The following is a 24,381-nucleotide window of genomic DNA, read 5'->3' as shown; positions in this document are numbered from 1 at the left end:
AGCATGCTGCAGTTATGTTATCTTTGTTATGACATCTAACGTGTCATTATCGAGTTGTGGTGACTTCCTTATTCTTACAGAATTAGAACAATTAATTAAACTTTATAATTATAGTTATAGTCATCGCCCTTGATGTGAATAAGCCTTAACTCAAGCTGAAATATGTCTATGTCTATCAGTGACCGTCAAAATCAGTAGCTGTGTTCACATTTATGCGTAAACAACAGGAAACGATATTCTTGCAGCGTGTACATGTGACATGAAGACTGTGACATACTGTATAAACCTGCACATCAACCCGATTACTTTAATTAGCAATCATGTAATGTTTGGATTCATCCAAACAAAAGGTGTCCATGTAAATGCAAAGACACTAAAGAGAGATATATAGCTTGTGGAATTAATTATATTCTTAACTCAGTTTCATCTTCTCATAGACTTGAATCTCTTTTTCTCGATAATACTAATGTAAAAAGTTGGTCTAAGAACATCAATATAGTATTGTGAGGTAAAATATTGTAGTATACATCACAAATAGCAATCCCCTTCCACCACTGAATTAAATAAAGCTAAGACTAATTATAAGGGTAAAGAGACCATTGGGGGCAAGATATTGGCTTGTAAAATCGGGACTGGTCACTCTAGTGTGCTCACACGCTAACTTGCCTTTGAATTCCCCACCAGCTCAGTTGACAGAGGTCAGGGCAACAGATAACCAAGTTCAATTTATCGCAGCCCAAACCATTCTCACTCGTTTAGCTCGGAGAAAAACAGATGTCCTGGTTTAGGACTGATAACGCTTACCGTCTGCTGATAAATTTCACATTCAGGTGGACAAGCTGGGGGGAAATGGGTTTGCGGGGAGTGTGAAAAGGGCTCGGATTGCTGTCGGGAGGGGGGCTGGTGATTGGACCCAAGTCAGTGCGACCGACAGAGTCGCAGCGTGACGGATCAGCGTGGACGGCCAGTGTCCTGACAACCTCCGGATGGAAGGCTGTAATTTGATCAAGCTATCAATCAATACAACCAGATGGGCATCAATCAAGAGCGTAACGTGCTGCACCCTTATCCTCCTCCCTTCGGCGGCCGCAATGAGAAAAAGGAGACAGGAAAATAGGGGACTCAATTTCTGTTCGGCTCCCCTTCCCTCACTTGACAGCATCAGACTGAGCAGGGTCACCCTGGCCTGGGAGTGCCTGACAGAAACACTTAGACGGTGGAAGTAAGTCCCACATGACTGGACACATTAATGAAGCAGGTGAAGTAGGTGCAGAAGTGCTGGAAATATGAGTCATTGTGAATTAAACAATCTCTGGCTTCCAATGATACTGAGGACAGGAGCTCAGTACCGCAAGAAGAAGTCAGAATCTGTTAAGCGTTGCATTATAACCATACTTTAAGACTCTTTGCGGAAAACAACAAAAGTCGCCTCACAAGCCAATTATTAAAAATCTGACAGCATTGGCTGTCAGGAAAGGCACTTCAGAAGCCATTTATAACCTGTGGCTTTGGAGAAACTGGGCCGAGTAATGTTAGGTCATAAAAACCTGGGAATAATTGGGGAGCTAAGCTTGTGGAAACTCTAAATGTAGTGGAAAGACAGATAAAAACACCCCTGAGTCAGGAGAAGAATACAATCTACAGGTCTGCCTAGGCGTTAAATTGAAATCCAAACCCAGCCTGTAAACGAGAACCTGTGACCTGATCCAAACGGTATTGTCAGATTTTATGACCAAACAAGACATTGCTCACTCTTTTTATTTCCTATCAAGTGAGTAGATCCAGATGCACGTTTACAGAGAGCCAAAGGCCTGCTAAGAGTTATGTTAAAATCAAAAGAATATATATTATTAATACTATCTAAAATATTAGTAACAATTTTTTTTCAGATTGCACATTTTTAGAGAGCCAACAGCCTGCCAGGACTCATGTTAATGTTAAAAAGAAAATATTTATAATAATTATAATTAGTATTGTAAATATAATGAAAAAAATATGATAAATATTGTCAGAGGCTTATTTACAGAAAGGCAAAAGCCTGAAAGATGTTAAAATAATAATAATAATTATTTATTTATACCTAATTAATATATTTACTTTTTATTTATTTGATTGTGATTTTGTCTTGTCAAGAGTGTTTGGAGTGGGATAGAATCAGTTATGTGAAAAAGGCTAATGCCAATGCCAAAGTCTAGAACATGTTATTGTGAACACTGTAATTTTGGTTGCACTTTATTTTACAGTACGTGCACTTACTTGAACTTACAGTGTACTTGCCTAAGAAAGTACTGGGTAACATAAGGTAACTACATGGGAAGGTTATGGGGTAGGTTCAGGTACCTAGTTATTACCCAGTTATTCTTATTACTATAAGTACATCATATGTGCATGGGAACCAGGACTGTAAAATAAAGCGCTAACTAACATATTTTTGTTTCATGTTAAAGAACAAAGAAAACATACCTGTTCAGGTGTAAGATCCCTCTGTTCATTAGCTAGAATCTCATATCCAACCATAAACTTGCGGATGTTTGCGGATCGCAGTAGAGGAGGATAGTAGTGAGCATGTAGCTGCCAGTGGCTCATGTCTTCCTTTAGATAACTTCCTGTCGGAGCCCCTGGAGTACAGACCACAAGTGTTACCACACATAATGTACTGCAATTGAACACTATTAAGAGCATCATCATATCTACATTCAATTTCAATTTAAAACTTTAAACAACATATGTCCAACCCAATTTTCTTCCATAATGTGACATATTTCCAAATGGAACTGGATTTTAAATGAGAAAAAAAGAGGATTTTATCTAGCAGGAATGGATTGGATGGTAAAATGGTGTTGTTACACCAGACTAGAGCCAGACAAGCGGGTTTGCAGGGGATTGTGGGGAGAATGAAAATGTAGTCCAAGTAGGGCTGGGCGTTATGGCCAAAAAATAAAAAAATAAAATAATATCAGTCGATATTTATAATTATCGCCATAAATGTCAAATAAAATAAAATAAAACGTTTTAAGGCAGATTTTTGCCCTGAGTGAAAGTTGTAGAAACCAGACCATTAATTGTGGTTTTAAAGTAATCTTTATTGTAAAGAACATGACAAGCACTCCACGTTATTTTAATTCTTTACACTTTTCCAGTAATTTTTACTGAACAAAATAAATATCTTACTAGAAAACTTAATTTAATAGTTTCTGCATGTTCTAACGGTTGATATTGTTTCAAGTCATGAAACAGGTTTACAACTCAAGCTACTGACAAATGTGCATTTCTAAGAGACGAAACATGTAATATTATTATTATTGCAGCCTGCACTGCAAACTGTGCTGAAGATACACGTCATCTTCAGCACAGTTTGCAGTGCAGGCTGCAATATTAATAATATTACATGTTTCGTCTCTTAGAAATGCACATTTGGCAGTAGCTTGAGTTGTAACTTTATGTTCATTAACCCTCTCGAGTCGGCGGTCGCTCTCTTTTTTTCTTATCAATGCCAAAGAGACTCAAATAACTCTGTCGTTTTTTTATCATTCAGGCAAGTGTTATACATCATTATAGTCTGTTAAGTTTCAATTTTATTTTGTGTACAGTCACAATAAAAACAAAATGTTTTGCTTTTTGCAAAATAAAGAAAACAAACATGATGCGCGATCTGCAGCCTCGCTCTCAAAGACATTCATTCAGATAGTCTTCAGAAAAGGACCTCTAGTTTAGTGAATACTTGTCTCACAAACATGAGACATATGTCTAAAGAAACGCTGAAATGTCAGGTTTTAAACAATGTAAACCAAATCGAAAACAAATATGCTGTGTTTATGTCATCTGGTTGAAAAGTGATAGACGTCAGTCTTTTGCGAGCCACTTCATTATTCGCTAATGCGACCACGCCCACGGAGCACGCGCTCAAACTTTTATATGGTAAAATGTTAATATTTTATTCAAATGAACCATTGGTCTTCCATAGTAGCATACATTTAGATCATGATAACCCCAGTTCATACCACACATATAGCACCTCACTACCATGGTCAAATGTAACTATGGTTTCTATGTTTTTTATATGAAAAACAGTAGCCTAAATACATTTACTATAAATGCACAAATGCTATAGCTTAATCACAAATATATATTACATTACTCCTTTTATACATGTCTACATTTAATATATGTGAATACATCGATATAAATATCTCACATTCCTGCCAAAATACCATGGTGCAGTTAGTGTTACTACAGTAAATCCAAGTTAAATGATGGTGATTTGTAAATTGAAAAGCCTTCTGACTGTATCATTGTGCTCAGTATTTCTCCTGTTTGTAAGAACCGTTTCATCTGGCTTTAAACTAGTTTAAATCATAGAGACATTTGTGTTCTTCACTGAATTCAAGAGTTTCTCACTGGATCTCACAGCACTGTTTAGTGTTCATGTGACCGAGACCGCTCAGCGAGTAAACACATCTGCTGCGCTGCCATTTGAACTTTGAGCCGAGCGGATAAATGGTCTGTATGGCGTGGTTCAAATGAGTAGCGCTGTTCTGCTTTTGGCGCATAAACATTACGTCGAACATTTATTGAACTCTTGTTATCGTTTTATAGAGGAAAATTACATCGCAGTAATTATCGTTACCGTTTTATCGCCCAGCCCAAAGTCCAAGGAACCAAGGGCCATACTAATATGAACCTCTAACTGTTGGGAGCCAAGATATCTGGACTATTTAGAGACACACATTCAAGTCACCCTCAAAAGCATCCATTCTTTTTTGACCATAAAATGAAAGGCACTGGAGATCAAAACAACAGTGACTTTGATCATATGTGTAAAACTTTTTGAAAGTGTTTTTTTTTTAGTTGCCAGCCACCGCCAGCTTTTTTGGTCATTTTTACAAAAATGTCATGGCTCCCAGAATATTTGGTTGTTATGAATATCTGCAATATATCAAAACATAGCATGCAATATATCAAAAGAACAGACCCTCGGATTTTAAACCAAAAAAATATGTTTTATTCTAGCTTCATTCATGCTTTCTTTTTTTAATCAACACTTGAATGTGGGTAAGTTTCATTTAAAAAAATCACGTTTTTGTCAAAGACTACGTCTGGATCAGATTCTGTATAATGATCAAAACACAGATGGAGTAGATCGAGTCCATCAACAGCCCCAAAGCTTCACAGTCCTATAGCTCATTCTGGGTCAACATTTCATTCAGTAACATTAGGCCATTATGATTTATATGCTGTTTATTTTTGATGATTGCATTATTTTTCATATGCATCTGCTTACATATGAGATCACTCATTCCTGCTACTATTTTGTCTGTGTTTTGATCTGGAGATACTGTACTCTTTCAAGAGATGAGTAATAGCGCCACCCTAAATTTTAACAATGATAACACGGAAAGCCGTAAAAACTCATCATTGGCAGGGAAGCGTTTTCTCATAAATGAGGAGTTAACTCTCACTCAAGGCCCCAATACATTTCAAGCGTAATTTCATACAAAAATCAGGCCAAAACGAGGTTCGTCCCTGGAGTTTAAAAAAGCTCACCAAAGCGAACATTCTGGAAGAGTTCACTCCAGTTGGGAAACACCTTCGAACTACATTGGTCCATGGTGTTTACATAATAGGTAGGTGTGGCTCTGAGGCTCCACCTTCTTTGACGTGTAAATCTTTTCCTGTTAATTTCCTCTGTTGAGACCGTCAAGGTAAGATATGAGTAAAAATAATGGGATGTTTTTCAAAGTGAAGGCTGCATCCTACCGAGCCTGCGTCTTCCCTAGTCCAGTCCTTCAGAGGCTTGTAGGGTAGTGTCCTCCTCAGCAATTAAATGCTCTAGCAAACGCTAGAGAACCCATTTGCTTAAATTATTGCTAGTTTAGTCTTAGTGATTAATTTACAGCAAAACAAAAGACAACATCTATGCTTTCATGTCCAAAAACAATTTTTTTGTCTAACATTTCATAAGTTTAGTATCGACTCGTTTTCTGTCAGTTTATTTTCGTGAATTAAAATGTGTGCAAATGATTGAGGGTGATTTAAAGGATTAGTTAACTTCAAAATGAAAATGTCCTGATATTTTACTCACACCCATCGCATCCAAGATGTCTTTCTTTCTTCAGTCATAAAGAAATTACGTTTTTTGAGGAAAACCTTCCAGGATTTTTCTCCACATCATAGACTTCCATGGCAACCAAAATATTGGAGTTTTAAAGGGCTTCAGAGACTCTGCATGATCCCAGACGAGGAATAGGGTCTTATCTAGCGAAACGATCGGTCATTTTTTAACCTAAAATACTCATCTTGCGCAATCACACCCCCGTGTTTACAAAGCGCTCGTGCGAAGACTAATACAAACGTCCTTTAGCAAAAAATAAAGGTAAAACAACGATGTCAGGCGATTTTGAAGTTGAAGATGGAGTGTTTTTTGGTAAAGTGTGACCTTTCTGATGTGATTGCGCAATCCATGGCAAGATGAGCAATTTAGGTTAAAAGCTATTATCCTTTTTTTTTTTTTTATGAGCGATTGTTTTGCTAGATTCCTATTCCTCGTCTTGAGTCGCCTCGTCTACAAAGCCTCTGAAGCCCTTCGAAGTCCTTTGAAACTGCTTTGATTTGGAATTTATTTTCGACTGAAGAAAGAAAGACATGAACATCTTGGATGAGATGGGGGTGATTAAATTATCAGGACATTTTTATTTTAAAGTGAACTAATACCTTAAGGCCGCAAAGTATAAATCCAATGCATTCTTCAAAACAGGCCGAATGAAGGACGTGAAATGAAGGCTGCCTACCAAAGATGCTTCAAACTGAGATGGCCTTCAGCGACTTTGCACCGACGTGCAAAACGGCAGGCGTTAAAGTGTCATTTAAAAAAAAAAACGCCTCGGGTTCGTTTTTTTATTTTGACGCGGCGCGTTAAAAACTGGCCGACCAATGAGATTACTTTTGTTCACGTGCCTGGAGCTGCTGAAGTGACAGTAAAACACGACTTGGTGGCGCTCAAGGACAAAACGGTCTTGCCGAGCACGCATTGATCCGACGAAGAAGTAGTAAGTAGACTAAGAAGAAGATAAACAGTTAATGTTGCTTGCCAGTTAGCAAAAAGTGTGTGAATGGTTTTGGCCATAGACATAATATGTCTTATGGGTTTTGGCAAGCACGTAAATACTGTCTCTCTTCTTCTTCTGTGTGACAAGCGAGTGTCAGAAGCGTAAAGTGCCGCAGCACCACCTTGTGTATCGGGAGCGCTATCTACTGAATTTGCACGTTCACTCGGCACATCGCCAGTGAAAATCACTTGGGTGTGAACACTCAAGACGTGCCGAAAAGCGTCACGAAAAACGCTAGCGATAAGCGTGCGCGATATTCTTCTGGGTGTGTACAGGCCTTAAGGGTGGCTCTATTACGCATCGCTTGAAAGAGTACAGTATCTCCAGATCAAAGACAAAAAAGAGGCAGGAATGAGCGATCTCATATGTAAGCAGATGAATATGAAAATGAATGCGGTCATCAAAAATAAACAGCATATAAATCAAAATGGCCTAATGAATGAAATGTCGACCCAGGATGAGCTATAGGAAAGTGCAAGCTTTAAGGGTGTTGATGGACTCTTTAAGGCTTTAAGGGTGTTGATGGAAGATGTTTTTGTTTAAAAGCAGAGGGTCTGTTCTTTCTTTATATATATATATTGCATACTATGTTTATATATATTGCAGATATTCATACAACCAAATATTCTGGGAGCCATGACATTTTTGTGAAAATGACCAAAAATGCTGGCAGTGGCTGGCAACTTTTTTTTTTTTTTTACATTTTTTATATTCAAACAGTTCCAAAAAGTTTTACACATATAATCAGGATGTTTGCTAACAGTATATCACTGCAAATGTATTTTAAACTTCTTATAACCCCTAAGTAAAGAAAATGAACTTTGCTGTAAGTATATCAGGTCCATAAACCACTCCATAACCTACAATAATAAAATAGCTGCCATTTGCCTTAAGACCAAGTTATTATTTGACGAAACATTACAAAGAGAACATTTTTTTTTGTAATAATAACGTTCCATGATGAACTGCATGAAATAAGACCAAGAACATTTATTAACAAAGTAATAGGGTCAAGTTTAAAATTCATATTGATTCTAGAATGATGTCATGACCTCTATCGACTGAACAGATGTGATCTTTGCAAGGAAATGAAAGTTCAGTCATTCCCATTAAGACGTTATGACGCAGCATGCAATGGCTCATTAAATTTACTATGTGTTTCATTTTCAGCAGCAGATCAAAAAATGCTTGCTATCCCGACGGAGGTCATTCTCTGAACCCTTCAAAAAAGTCAAAAATGACTGGGTGCACGATTCAGTCCGATCAAATTGACTTGGCATCAATCCATCTATCTTACAAGTGAAAGAAGTGTATGTGGCTACATCAAAGCTGAATATGCTGAGCAGAACAAACCACAGCAACTAAAGCCTTCATTAAGAACCCAGCCAATGTACAATAAAAGGGCCTGCGAACTTTTGGATGCCAGTGGCATGCGAGACATCTCTTGTAAGGTTTCACGGTGCATATTAAGTTATAAAATGGCTGTGAGAACCAGTGGTTTGGCAGTCCGCCCAATCCCAGATCCCCCTCTCTTATCCCCATGTAATGAATGAAAAGCATATCATGCAATTTAAATCAGATTCATCCTGACTGCTCCAGTGAAACGGCTGTTCATTTCCTTTGCTGGCATTTTCTCGACTGCCTCATGCTAGCTGGATGTTACTGGGTTTGGATTGGGTTCTTACTTCCCAGCACTCACATGCACACACATCACTTTTTGGCCCATCTTGGGTTTCTTCTCAAGTTTGTTGACGTTCCTGCTTTACATTTGGCTCTAGGCTCTCCAGGGTTACTTCAATGCAGTGCAAAGGTATTTAGAGATTGCTGGCTAGCGGCCATTTTCGTCTGTGCCAGTGAAAATAATGTAAGCTCAGATTCTCCATTACTGTACCTAATTTAAACAGTCTGAACGTATAAAACACTTGGCACAACAGCCAAGAATATCAAGTTTGGTGATCTGAGTTCTACAAGACATTCCATGTCTATTTACAAATTATAGTGATGTCATCTTTTGTAATAAAATTGTGAACGTTGCATGCAATCTGGATTGTTCATATGCCTTGCCTTGAACAGACTCTCGTGTACCATTATTAGGATTCATGAACAGTGTTGGGGAAAGTTACTTTGAAAAGTAATGCATTTAACTAATTGCGTTACTTTTTAAGAAAAGTAATGTGTTATGTTACCTTTGCGTTATTTTTCTCACCTGGGCTGGGCTTGTTTTTTTATATAATAAAAAAAGTTCTATTTTTGGGTAAATGTAAAGACCCTTTCGCACCAAAATTTAAGTCTCAGGCTGATGGAAATGCAAATTCACACGTGCACAGTAGAGGGCGCAGCTCAATCAAACCTTTCAGCTGTCATTCTGGATAACAGAAGAATAGGACACAGGAGAAGAAAGTTGAATACCACCAATAAAAACAAAAAATCTAAAGTCATTTTTACTTATGGTTTAACTGAATCATTGAATGTCAGCAGCAAGTACACTAGTCAATAAAGTGAGATTAAATGCATGAACATATTTGTTTTATTTAACATTTAATTATTGGAGGTTTGCATAGTATTCTGATTTAGTTTATTAAATTTAGTCTAGAACTACAATAACCCTCATGTTTACACACAAAGCCTCTGCACTTATGATTTTTCTCCACATTGGGACAAGAGAGCTGTCAGTCAATGAATGGGAAAACGAAGTAACTTGCGTTACTTATTTGAAAAGTAACTATGATCTTTTTTGTAAATTTTAAAAGTAATGAGTTACTTTACTAGTTACTTAAAAAAGAAATCTCAAGTGTAACTTGTAATGCATTACATCCCAGCACTGTTCATGAATAACGCTGAATATTAACTGAAGTCTATAAGCACTCAGGAACACAAGTCAGATCAATAAAACAGTATGGCAAATAAGTTCACGAGTGGTAATTTTATATGTGTGTGTGTGTGTGTGTGTGTGTGTGTGTGTGTGTTTGGTTATGCTTGTGAGGGCCATATGTCCTCACTTATACAGTGAAATGACAACTAGTGATGACATTTTACTGCTCCTAACTAGATAAAAAGGCTTATAAATCAGCCAAGACATGTTTTATTTAAATATTGTGTTTTGCACTTTTCTGTGATGTGTGTGTTTTAACTATACTATTATAAATATTAAAACTATATAAAACATAAAACATGTATGTCATCCCTACCAGAAGAAAACTAGCTTTAAAATCTAGCTTTAGTTGACACCTGCCGGATTGTATCCCAGTATAGCTATATTGTGTTTACAGATATTAAAAATATATGCGATGATATTGACATTTTTGTTTCGAGTAGAGAAGTAAAAAAAAAAAAACGACCTTATCTGAACTCAGTGTTTGGAACAAACATACAAAACCACTGCTGAAGAAAACACGTTTGTGCAACTGGACTTTTGACTCAAATATATTAATGTTATTGACTTGGATACTTGTGACAACTTCCTCATGTTACAACTGGCCCTGGTCTTCCCTTTCTTCAATTTGAAAGAACACACACACACATTTTTTATACTGTACAAACTCTATTATTTCCCTTTACACTAACCCTACCCCTAAACCCATCAGAGAAAAGTTTCTGCATTATTTTTTTTCTTTTCATTAAAAAAACCCCACTTATTCTGTATGATTTATAAGCTTGTTTCCTCATGGGGTCCCCATGAGTCAGTATGAATTCAGTTCCCACCGGGATAGAAAAACATGTAAACACACACACACTTCATTTTCACAACCACCAATTAAAATCAAGGCTGAAGCACTACTAATTTCGGTTGCCTCATTAGCAATGACAATAGTGCATCAAAACAGAGCAGACTCTGCCCTTCTCGCTAATATATAATGCAAAGAAGATCAGAAGTTTGCTCTCAGTAAAAACAGGAGCCCATTCTTACTGTGAAAAAATAATAATAATAAAAAAAATAATAATACATGTTTGGAATGACATGAAGGTGAGTAAATGAATAGAATGACTGTAGAGTAAAGTCTGTATTCAATTGATCCTTTTTGCTTAAACAGAAATATGTCGCCTCTGTGACGAACAGGATTAGCTAATACGGCAAGCTGAATTCAAGGTGTGCTTTTAGTGCTTTTATTCAATTAAAGTCTACAAATTCCTTATCCACATAGGTACACTATGTTTACTTTTATGGAGAAGACTGAAGCTATCTAATAATTCCCAATTTGCACCGCTGTGCAGAAATGCACATAACACAAACAACTTCAATGACAGTAACAGCAGGATTTCAGTGCTGAAAAGTTCCACTAGTTACATTGACTGGCTGGTAATTTTCCCTTTGCAGTCTAAATAATGCGCCATGACTGTTTATCCTGGTTCTTCAGCTAAATATATGAATCCATAAAAGAGGCCTCCAACATCCTGCTCAAATTTTCAATATTAAATGCAATTCATTTCTTGCTGAAAAAGAGGAGCTGTTTATTATATACAGCCCAGGCTAAGCTCCAACAGCCTTGAGTGATGTAAGCTAAAACCTGTTCAACATGCTAGATGTGCCTAAACAGACTGAAAGCCAACTGGCTCTTGCTGATCTTCTTATAGCCTTCAATTGACATGCCTCAATATTCCTTCATTTGCTATTACAGAGGATAGTTATTAAATGAATACTGAGGTCTTTGTTGGAGGTCAACCTTCTTTTAGAACTTTCCCCACTGAAAAAAAAAAATGAAAAAAGTAAGAATTTACTTCACTATCTCAAACGACTTTCCTTTTCTGAGGATGTCACCAAACCCTCTTGTTACTTGAGCCATGTAACAAAACCTAGTGAGCCGCCTATGTACGCAGCATTATAAGGCAATTGGCCTTAAACTGACGGCTGTTCCAAAAGGTAGACAGCATATATGTACTTTACTACTGGAAAAATTCTGAAGCTACATTGTAGCAGGATTATTTTAGTTAAATAAAGCTAAAACCATAAAAAATAAATAAAGAGTTGCTTGGAATAAAACAAAACATTAACTCAAATAAAATAAAATACACATAAAAAAATAAACTTTTTTTTTCGGGTAGGGTTAGGGTTAGGGATAGCTACTTTAGTACTTAAAGGCTTAGTTTACCCAAAAATGAAAATTCTGCTATTAATCCAAACCCGTAAGACCTTCATTCATCTTCGGAACACAAATGAAGATATTTTTGATGAAATCCGAGAACTCTCTGACCCCTCCATAGACTGCAACGGAATTACAACTTTCAAGGCCCCGAAATGTGGTTCACTCTTTATGTTATGTAATGCACAGCTTGAGCCGAACGAGAGTCGCAGCACAGACCAGCCGCACAAGTCTTATTTCAATCATCACGAGAGTGAGTAGCTGAATGACAAGATGATCGTGGAAGATATGGTTTCAAAGTGAAATGTAAAAGCGGCTATTTAAGTGAGTTTGTCATTGTACTGTTTTGTTGATGTATTTTTCATTAAGAATAATAGGCTAATGAACCCATAATTTACGCAACCCACCCCAAAATAGGCGCTAATTCTAAACTGAAATTAAATTGCGCACGGCCGCACTGTCATTCATGGTGCGTGTCCACTGCCATGTTTTCAGTTAATTCCTTGAAAACACTCATACTCATCCACACCGTTATGAATGCCCGAGCTGCCATGCCCATTTTAATTTAAAATTAGCAATTTAAAAGCCCCAGTCAGGAATACTGGTGATGGCTGTTGTCACGCATCGATTAACCAATGGGAAAATGTCCTCACCGTCACATCCCTTACCACAAGGGATGTGGTGGTGAGGACATTTTCCCATTGAAAGAAGAGGTGAACATGTTCTTCCAATCTTTTGACCCCCCAAAAAGTGAGGATTTGAGTCTTGGAATCGAGTCCACCGATTCCAGAACCAGGAATCGGAGTCGATTCCAAATATTTCAGAATGGAACAGCCCAAGTAAACAGTTTGCTTGTGACAGCGACACTGCAAATATGCAAATAAGAACATTAAACAAGCTTAGAAATGTACAATGTGAAGCGTCAATTTACGAATACCCAGGATTAATTGTTAACGCTGGGTAAATTATGAGCAATGTGAAATGTGAAGCAAGATAGCCCAGGGTCTAGAATGACCCAGGATTAACTGTTTCAAGTGTGAAAAGCCTAATACTTGTTCAATTCATCCAGCAGATTTTACCTTTATGCAAAAGTAAAACTTATTCGAGAAACCAAAGGAAGTCAGAACCAGAAGGTGACATCAGCAAGAGCGGCTCATTAACTGTAAAAGTCGCCATGCTGCTAACACACAACAGAGCTGTGCACTAATTAGCCCGCTAACGCTACCTCCCCGGCTCATCAGAATGCCTTTGTGCCTTCAATGACAAAAAATAATAATAATTTTATTTCCCCAAACTAATGAGCTCCATTGGAAACAAAATAACAAGCTTTTCATGGGACTCGATATGTACTGGCGTCCTTTATTAAATGTGACTTTCCACTTTTCCAAACATTAAATCAAACTAAAACAGTTGAAATTGAGGCTTGTGACTAGTACAAAACAGGATCTTATTTCCTACATTTGCTTTTGGAGTGAAATATGTCCTGGACATGTTGCACACATCATTTTCTGTAATTTTCTGACTTGGCTCTCTATTACTGAGTGGAGAGAAACATATCATTCTCTCAATAAAATCTTCAGCTCTCTTCATAAGGTATCTGTATCCGAGGAGACTCACTCACACGCACTGTAGGAGGTGGACATGCCAACCATGTACTAAACAATCACTGAGTCCATCTGGACCGTTTCAAACCCCCTGACCATCAGATACTAGATGTTCTCTAGCATCAGGAGGTTAGGACAGCAAGACTCTCAAGATGAGGCTGCCACTGCTGGAATCTTTTGTGCTCATGGGAACAAGACTGACATATTTAAGTGCAGCAAATTTATCAGGATGTTTACAGATGCATACATTAACATAATTAACTATTCGTTTTTTCTGAAGAAAATATGAGTGGTACTTGGTCTTTCCAAAAATGCAGGTGCAGTGCTATGTGATTACTAAGGGTTTTGAGTTGATTTTTATGTAACTGCTAGGACGTTACTATGCAGTTGCTAAGGTTTTTCGAGTGTATTTTATTTTAGCATGTTGGTTTGTGGCTGCCAGGGTACTTCTATACAGTTGCTTAACTGTTTTGAGTTGTTTTAGCCTGTTGCCAAGTGGTTGCAAAGATGTTTTGGGTGGCAAGTAGCCCATTGTTACGTATGTGGTTGTGAGGATATTGGTGGGCTGATGCCAAGTAAAAAAGAACCCTCTTCTATGCAATGGGATTTTCTGGTGGTTTTATAGTCTACGCTGTCTACCTCATCAAACACCACTAATGAAGACAGACAAATAAATAGTCTGTGCCTCGAAACCTGCCATAAAAACATGCTAAGAAAACAAATTTTGTAGCCTTAACTGTTCTGACTGTGTCAGTCTGTCACTTCAGTCTGGTTTATTCTTGCTTGGTGACACAGCTCTGACACTCCTACTCATCATTGTGACCGTGTGGTTTTCAGTTTGCTCGGGCCGTACGCTCTTCTGTCCATGGGAGTTGTTTTGTGTGAGGAGTGTGGTGTTTGGATCCCAGCACATCGGCCTAGTTTGGTTTCGGTTTGGTGTCTGAGTTTGAACATTGAGGTGTAGCAATAGGGCAGGCAAGGCAGGCAATTGCCTGGGGACCTGCATTTTGAGGGCTGATCATTTAAAGGTGCAGTGTGTAATATTTATTAGGATCTATTGACAGAAATGCAATATAAAATACATAACTATGTTTTCAGTGGTGTATAAAGACCTTATATAATGTACCGTTATGTTTTTATTACCTTAGAATGAGCCTTTTCTATCTACATACACCGCAGGTCCACTTACAGTGAAGTCAAATTTTGCACCTTCATGTTTCTACAGTAGCCCTAAAAGGACAAACTGCTCTACAGAGCGCTAGCTACTCTCTGCTGTCTCAGACAACGACATCTTTGTCCTGTGTCGGCCACCGTAGATTCTCAATGTGCTTCGAAAGGGAGGGGTGAGCGGTGGGCAGTTGCAATTCGCAACCTCGCCGCTAGATGTCGCTAAAATTTACACAGTGCACCTTTAAACAATCAGAAATGTTAATAATGTCTCTCGTTACGCTGGTTATGCATTTGCCGCCTTGCTTAGGCCGCCATTTTTCAAACTGCCTCAGCGTACAAAATGCACAAAGAGGACTTATCCATATGGCATGGCCGTTTGCTCTAACGTTAACCTAGATAAATGTGCGCTATTATTAGGTTTTAATAATATTATACGTTTATAACATTAAAATTATTAATGTTTGTTCGAAGTGTGGAGTCCATGCAGTCTGGTGCAGCCGCTCCACTATATATAAGATCCCATACTTGATGCCATACGTCACTGTCACGTGGCGTCGGGCTGTCTCAAGTTGGACAAAATTTCGAACCGGCATGCACTGCTCCAAGTCAGCCACCGATTGGTCTGCGCATCGCTACATCAAGTCAAACAAGCCTAATCACTACTAATCGACTATAAAAATATTTTGGGGACAGCCCTAAGTAATCAATTTACTTAGTTGATATAATTAGTAGTTTATCCAGACCTTCTACAATAAATTAGTTGAGTTAACATAAATAGTTGATAAACTAATAAAATAAAGATTGAATTAAGATGCTAACCATATATTTCTATATTTAAGCACCGTTTTTAAGGTGACAATCAGTTATAAATATGAAGATTTTACTGTATCTTGAAGATTGTATTGTATTTACTATTATAAAGATGAAGATTGACATTTAATTAAAATATAAGCAAATTAATTTTTAAAAAATAAACAATTTATGTTCTGTTAGATGTGTTTTGACTACTTTTTGTATGTTGTATAACTATATATCTAACGACAAGGGCCACTAAATGTAGGCTCGCCTCTGTGAGTATTTACTCATTCTTGCGCGCGCTGGTCTCGTTGTGGGAGAGAGCAGTTTTGAGTTTGCTCGGCCCAGGTGCTCTTCTATCCATCTGGTTATTAGTTAATTTGCCATACCTGTACTTCATCATTACCTGTTTGGTTTGCTCTCCCTATTTATTCTCCTTGTGTTTGCATTCCTGTGCCAGACCGTTATCATATGTGCATCATGTTTACCTGCTCCCTGTTGTTTCCTGCCTTACCTTGCCTAGTCCAGCCGGTTATGTTCCCCCCACGGGATTGTTTTTTGTTTGTTTTGTTTTATTTTTTGATGAATAAAAAGCACATATCTGCATTCTTGAGTCCTTGCTTCATCCCTTCACCCATCCCTGACAGACTGTGGCTTGTAAACAGGCCTAATGAAAATAGTTTGTTCCCAACTTAATCTGAGGCTTCATGATGCAAAGCTTAAGAGAAATGCCAGTCCTCATCTCTAGGGCTTTTATTGTTTAGTTCTTTCTCTTTTTTTTTTAGTATGCATGGCATGGTCTTATCAAAACAGTGGATTTGAAATGTAATCAGGTCAATATGGGAGGTTCTTCGGGGAAAAGAAAGCTATTTGGATTATATCAGGGACAAAGGTATTTGAAGGTGGTATCACAATGAGAATTCATTTGTGAAATATGCATGTACTAACATTGTAGCTCCAATATACACTCTGAGACAGAATAATATAGTTGCAAATTACTAGAGAATAAACAGATATGTTGTGTACATACTTGCTGCTTACGATATCTTTCTATATCAAAAGAGTTTGAATATTACATATTTTTAGCTATACACTATTTAGCCAGCCCAAGGCTATGTACATGATTATTAATCTTTTACCCAAATAAGTGGTTGGTTGGATGGTTAGTTGGATGGATGGTTGGATGGATATTAGGAGTAACAATAATATAACACATAAGTAACATTCCCCAACACTGACTCTAATTGTCTGTCAACACACATTCATATTTGTGTAAACAATTTCTACCAATTTATGAAGGCTCCGATGAAAATGAGTTGATAACACCAAGCCACAGTATCAATATATTGTTCATTCACGCTCTTGAAGCAAATTCTTAATGAAGCCTTCAATGTCGAGCACAATTCCTTCAACCATTCATTTTCCATGTTCTCTTCATTCCTCCCAGCCCCTGTGAAGGGAAGCATTGAGAGCCAAACTTCTGTTCAGCCGTATCCTCCTCTCACACTCACTTCTGTAAGCTGCTCTCAGCTTCAATTGAGACTCAACATCTTTACTAAAAGGCACCTTGGAGAGACGCCATCTTTAGTTGGGCATTTGGCACATCATTGAAAAAATGTGAGCATTATGAAATGATACAATAAACACAGATTATAAATAGACATATGAGCCACATGTTGGTGATCAATGATTCTTCAGTTAAGGGAACATTTCTGCACCTTAGAATGGTTTGATAGGGAAAAAAGTGTTAAAAAAAATCTAATTTTGAAAATGTGCATTATAATAGCGGAATAATACTTTTATAAAAGTGAAAAAAATCAAAAAGATTCTGCTTTAAATTATTCCATTATTAATTAGGTATCTGTTTGTACTATTTGTGATTTCCTTTTACATTTATTTTAAATCTATTTAAAATTAAAATGACTGTATAATATTGTAATATTTTCATTATTATATTTATTATATTATATTATATTATATTATATTATATTATATTATATTATATTATATTATATTATATTATATTATATTATATTATATTTATTTATAATATTATAATATAATATATAATTTATTATAATATTAAAGTATAATATATTATTATACTATACTATACTATTGACCACCATAAAAATCAAGGACTGGAACTGGATTAAATTAGTGATTTTCCTCAAAATTCTACAAATACCCCATAATGACATTGTGAAAGAAGTTTGTTTGAAATCTTTGCAAATTTATTAAATATAAAAAACAAGAAAAAAAATCCCATCTACATGTAAATAATTCACAGCCTTTGTCATGACACTCAAAATTGAGCTCAGGTCCATACTGTTTTCACTGATCATCTTGAGATGTTTCTATAACTTGATTGTAGTCCACCTGTGGTAAATTCAGCTGATTGGAGATGATTTGGAAAGGCACACACCTATCTATAAGGTCCCACAGTTAACATTGCATGTCAGAGCACAAACCAAGCCATGAAGTCCAAGGAATTGTCTGTAGACTGCAAAGACAGGATTGTATCGAGGCACATATCTGGGGAAGGGTACAGAAAAATATCTGCAGTATTGAAGGTCCCAATGTCACTCTGACAGAGCTTCAGCGTTTCTCTGTGGAGAGAGGAGAACCTTCCAGAAGAACCACCACCTCTGCAGCACTCCACCAATCAGGCCTGTATCGTAGAGTGGCCAGAAGGAAGCCACTCCTCAGTAAAAGGCACATGACAGCGCGCCTGGAGTTTGCCGAAAGGCACCTGAAGGACTATCAAACCATGAGAAACAAAATTCTCAGGTCTGATGAAACAAAGATTGAACTCTTTAAACTGAATGGCAAGTGTCATGTCTGGAGGAAACCAGGCACCGCTCATCACCTGGCCAATACCATCCCTACAGTGAAGAATGGTGGTGGCAGCATCATGCTGTGGGGATGTTTTTCAGCGGCAGGAACTGGGAGACTAGTCAGGATCAAGGGAAAGATGAACACAACAATGTACAGAAACCTCCTTGATGAGGTATATATATATATATATATATATATATATATATATATATATATATATATATATATATATATATATATATATATATATATATATATATATATATATATGAACAAATCTTTAATTCTTATATATAGTTTCTTTGATATAGTTTTTTTTGTCTGAAGACTGTCTGAAGGTCAGAAATGTTATTCATTTTAATCAAAATTCCACCTGAAGGTTTAGTCGAGGATGTGTGATAAATATTTTAACATAGATGAAACATAGTTTGAGAAATTTTCAGTTTTTAAGATCTCAAGTAAAATAACGTGTTATAAGTACATTTCACCTACTATATATAATAGGGAAGTATGTGATAGCAGAGGCAGCCATAGTGTTATTTTGGAATATACCGTATGAGCCATGGGACTCAATTTGATTCACGGTGACAAACATTCAGACTGAAGTGAAGTAGAGTGAGATTTAATATGAATTACATATACAAATAACATAAAACAACAGAGTCTCAAATAGAACAGAAATATTTGAATGTTTCAGACCTCAGTCATGCATGGAGAAAATTGCAGCCCGTCCTGGTGTTTTAAGTGTTTCTCTGATAGAATAGGCCTAATATCTGTGTAAGAATGATTTAATATGCCTGGCTGCTTATTCAGACAAGCCTGACCATGGCATATTAGGGACGATGCCATCACTTTTATGAGGGTAATTCATTTGTCGGGTATGAAATGGCCTGTGGATCCGGACGACGAAGGATAAGAGGGAGGAGGTTATGGCGGGTAACTAAAGCGACCCTCTTCTGAAGATTTACTTCAACAGATATTCAAAGAAGCAACTTTATGACAGAATAGAATTGAATACACTTAAACTAGCTGCACCACAAAGTGTTTCCTAAATGCTAGGAATTAAGATAAATAATTCTTTGGAAGTTTCAAACTAGCTGTTCCTTTGACAGAAAAAAAAAAAAAACTGCCTGTTAAACGAAATGGTCTATGTGACTGATTTTTTTTTTTTTACAAGTGACACATCTAGTTTTTATATTGAAGGAGAGGCTTTGACAGCTTCTGCAGATGAATTCGCTAAAGCACACTATAGGAGAGAAGGTCATAGCCCTGCACACATTTAAACACTCAGTTTCTCGTTCTCTGCCATAGTTTATAAACACTTTACAAGATTGACCATACATGTGCGCCATTCTGATCACCAACTATAGCTAAGATACAGGAATCGTCACACAAACTTTGCCAGCAAACAAAAGAGTACAAGCAAAGAAAAAAGAAGAAAAAAGGGCTGACAAATATTTAGTATGCTTAGGAATATATAGTCTGACATTTACCACAATGTTTAACTATTACACTTCAAGAACATCAGCGTTGAGCACAAACTACAAAATCTAGTTGTATTTGTACAAATTAGTTCCAATTTGACAAGCTCACTCTAGTAATCCTGATTGCATTTGTGTATTATCCAACTTATTTTTCAATGTAGAATTAAAGGACACATATCATAAAAATCTGACTTGTTCCATGTGCTATAATCAGGTCCTCGGTGCATCTACCAATCCAGAAAACATGAAAAAGGACAACCCAGTAACTTTGTTTTAGTAAGCCTTTCTCTGCAAGCATGTGAAAAAACGAGCCGTTCAGATTTTGCTCGCCTAGTGACGTAGGAAGGGAATCTTATTATAATATTACCGCCCCTTAATCTGCACGTTTCCACCCAAGGCGCCACCATTTTGTTTTCGCAAGTTCTGACGCCATGGCAAAAGTAGACAAGAGCAGCTAGTCATAAAATGTCTCATCTATTTAAAATGCCAATTTGCAATATCAAGCAGCATAATGAAGTGGTTTCATACAGTGAAAATAGTAGGAAGCAAATGACATTTGAAGCCTCGACACATACAATTGACAAAATCAGCAATAACAATTTTTGGTTCATTTTGAATCAGCCATAGCAAACACTTGCTGTCTAGTGAAGGAATCAGTTGTGAATTCAGTAACGACTTTGATTGATTTTGCAAATGAACTGGAGGAGAAATGTAATTTGTTCACGAATTGGACATCACGGCTTGTGCTGTGTATGTTGTTGCATGCAGGAAGATAAAAACTGACAAAACCACATATGGTCAAAAAGTTTCCACACAAACACAAACTTTTCCCAAATAAACTAAATTCTTATTTACCTAACATTCTTTTGTTTCCACATTTACGAAGAATTTAGTTGCAGTCTGGAGCCCTGCTTTTTTTGTTGACCCAGACAAGTCGTTTGCCAAATCTAAATTAGTTCACAGTCTTCAACATATTCTCAGAAGGTTTCTTTGAGGAGACAACATAGCAAAACAAAAAAAATCCCATCCGTCTATAATGTCACTGAAAACAGTGTCACTACATCAAGCAATTTTCCAGCCTTCAAGTGAGATTCATTCTCAAACAGTGACTAGTGACACATCAAGTTACTCATTGTATATTGAAGAAGAGGCTTTGACAACTTCTGTAGGTGGTTCTACGCTGTTGATGGGTAAACCATTAAAGAGAGCAGAGCTAGAGAGAGTGAAATAAAACCCTATGTCTGTGCCATCACTTTAGTTGCACCTCAACGTCTCTCGTCTGCCCTATCGGATATTCCCACTGGCTGCTAAACGTCTTTTCAATGACTGTTGTCCTGTATCTTCATTACTTGCATAAAATTCATTTCGTTCTATGCAATAAACCTTCATTTACATTCCATGAGCATATGCATTGCAACAAATATAGCCTAACCTCACAAGAATAAACTGTATACATTATTACGTTACTGGAAATGTGAAAGTAAAAAAAGAAAAAATTCACAATGCAAGCATGCATAAGAAGAAGATAACCACAAAAGCAACTGCTATAAATTCTAAAATGGTTATAGGGAGTGAGCAACTGAGTATTTTTACAAATTAATCTAATTTATATGAGGAAAAATACCACATTTACTTCTAATTAGTTTTTACACCGTAAAAAAAAAAAGGCAGTAAAAATAGGGCAGAATTTACTGTATAAATATCAATGATTTTTCTGGATAGGTTTTTTAGAGGTGTTTTTCTAGTATTTTAATTGACGCATTGCATTATGTTGTGTTTTAGGGTTAATGGAAATTTAAGTAAAACTGGAAAATTACCAGTACATTTCCGTTTAAATTTTTTACAGTGTATTTGCATTTAATAGAACCAAAGCCCAAAATTATGAATATACAGAAAACCAATACATTCTAATGGAAACTCATGGATCTCGTTTGTACATTTTGTGTAATCATGAATTATAGCCTTTTTATATTGATTAAACTTTATACAACAGTTCTTTCTGGTTCTTGAATCTGACTGGCTGAGAGCCTTTTAGAGCCAAGCAATAGTCTCCCAGTATCAGCACTCGAACCGTTTCACCGTTTGTATCATTCCGTTTGCAGCGACTGTCATGGCGGATGAGCAAATCCACCATATTTAAAAAAAAAAAAACTACTGTTGTTGTGTCACAAATGTAGATTTTGTGTCACAATTTTTTAGACGCTTTTGCAGATGCGATCTCCAGGCCGCCAGCAGCCATTCAGCGTTCATGTAACCGCAGAGAACAGCTTCATCTCGGGCAGTCCTTCAGGAATTTGCCGCTGGCTTGTTTAAAGATAGTTGTTAAACATGAGATATAATTCATCAAATGGGCAATCTTTGGTATTTTTCTATTACTTGTTCAGAGCAAAACTATTTGGGTTAAGGGGAAAATTAAGTTACATAACTTTATATTAGGCTATATAAGTTAAATCCTGTAATAGTGTGCTTCTTTTGTATGTTTGACTGAATTGTTTGCTTGTGTTTATTTCCTATTGTTTTTATAATAACTATTGTTGTTAATTTAGGTATTGTTGCTCAATAAATATAATTTTATATAAATAATGGCATATGTGGTATTAAAGGTCCTGTTCTTCGTGATCCCATTTTTCAAACTTTAGTTAGTGTGTAATGTTGCTGTTAGAGCATAAATAATACCTGTAAAATTATAAAGCTCAAAGTTCAATGCCAAGCGAGATATTTTATTTGACAGAAGTTCCCTTTCAAAGCCTACAGCGAACGGCCGGTTTGGAATACATCCATGTACATCCTGCTTTAATTACGTCAGTAGAGCAGCTTGTCGACTAACCTCCTCCCACAATAATACGTGAAAAAGGGGGCGTGGTCTTGTTGCTCCCTCGTGGAGAAGACGAAGTGTTGCGTTCGGTTCGGTTCGGTTCGGTTGCGTTTGTCGCCATGTCGTTCAGACGCTGTTATTTTCATCCCGTAGTCAAATCACCTTTGTTTTGCCTTCAGGGGCTGTAGTTTGAGCGCATGCATCTCCCTGTTATGGTAAGAGGCGTGAGCTTTCCGGGCAACGTGAGCTAAGCTGCTGTCGAATCACAACACGGGAATCGCTGGCACAATCAGAACTCGTTACGTATTTCTGAAGAAGGGACTTCATAGAACGAGGAAATTCTCAGGCCGTTTTGAGGACAGTGAAAACAGCAGTATACAGATAAGTAAATTGTGTGAAAAATACTGTGTTTTTTTACATATGAAACATGAACACATGTTATATTGCACACTGTAAACACAATCAAAGCTTCAAAAAAACACGAAAAACGGGACCTTTAAGAAAGGGTCCATTAGTGATTTTGAAATGGACTTCAGTAAAAGTTACATTACGGCAAAGACTGTATGCATGAGTCAAAACAAGGAAGTTATGTCTTGGGAAATCCCCTTAACTCTTAAAAGGACAAAGATATTGCTATCCTTAGCGGATATTCAAAAAGATTTTTTATAATGGATATTATGGACAATGACCTGAAGAATGAATGCTATATCAGATGCAGGTAACACACTAATTTAGTTACTTTCTCTCTCTTAGTTACTTTTAAAGACATTTGTTATTTCTTAATTATTTTCAGAGTTGTGCCGTCAAACTGTTGTATAAACGCAATATCACACTCGTACCTCTGTGATATGGCTGTATATCAGGACGCTATGATTACCTACACCGTGCTGATATACAGCCATATCGCACTGCTACTCGTGTGATATTTGAACTACTATTGACATTTTCGCAAAAAAATAAATACAAATAAATGATTATGATTACTCGTCTGTCCTTTATGCTTTTATTTATAACAGTACATCGTTTTGAGAAAAGGTTATGGGTAGGTTTAGGGGTAGGTTTAGGTTTAGCAGCTCAACATATCGTTTTAATTAGGGTCAGGGGATCTTACATCTATCTGTAAAATGGTAAAAGGGAAATTATACAGATATCTTTATGAAATGAAAGATTTGTAAATATTTTAAGTTTTTTAGCTGTAAAAACGCAATAATGCTACGTTTAAATGCCGCCAATACGTCCATATGTTAAGTTTCAGCACCTATCCAAACATACACAATGCTGATTTTAAGCACATGTTTGTTTAATTTTGTATGATAAACTTATTTGGTACTGTATTGAGTTGTCACCTGGACAACCAGAAGCCAAACCAGTTGGGAATCACTGATCTAACAGAGCTTGACTATCTATCTAGTGAGAAAGGTCTTATCCATCTTTCTCCAGTGCTCTAAAGGTTATCTGATGCCAAAGGATGTTCTCTTATCTGGCATCAGA

At 36.9% G+C, this 24,381-nt stretch overlaps 1 protein-coding gene across 1 annotated transcript in view; it reads right to left on the bottom strand.

Annotated features, from left to right (window-relative positions):
• The window catches only part of galt (galactose-1-phosphate uridylyltransferase), a 152,792-nt gene that overhangs the window by 3,664 nt on the left and 124,747 nt on the right, over window positions 1–24,381 (bottom strand). Inside the window, exon 10 of the mRNA XM_079804553.1 lies at window positions 2,464–2,618. Within this exon, the coding sequence (XP_079660679.1) occupies window positions 2,464–2,618 (155 nt within the window). The remainder of the gene's footprint in view (window positions 1–2,463; window positions 2,619–24,381) is intronic.

This window comes from Gobio gobio (genome assembly GCF_949357685.1).
Source record: "Gobio gobio genome assembly, chromosome: 22".
In the NCBI taxonomy this organism is placed as follows: domain Eukaryota; kingdom Metazoa; phylum Chordata; class Actinopteri; order Cypriniformes; family Gobionidae; genus Gobio; species Gobio gobio.
The sequence above is the reverse complement of the archived record's forward strand: the minus strand, read 5'-3'. Positions and strand labels throughout refer to the sequence as shown.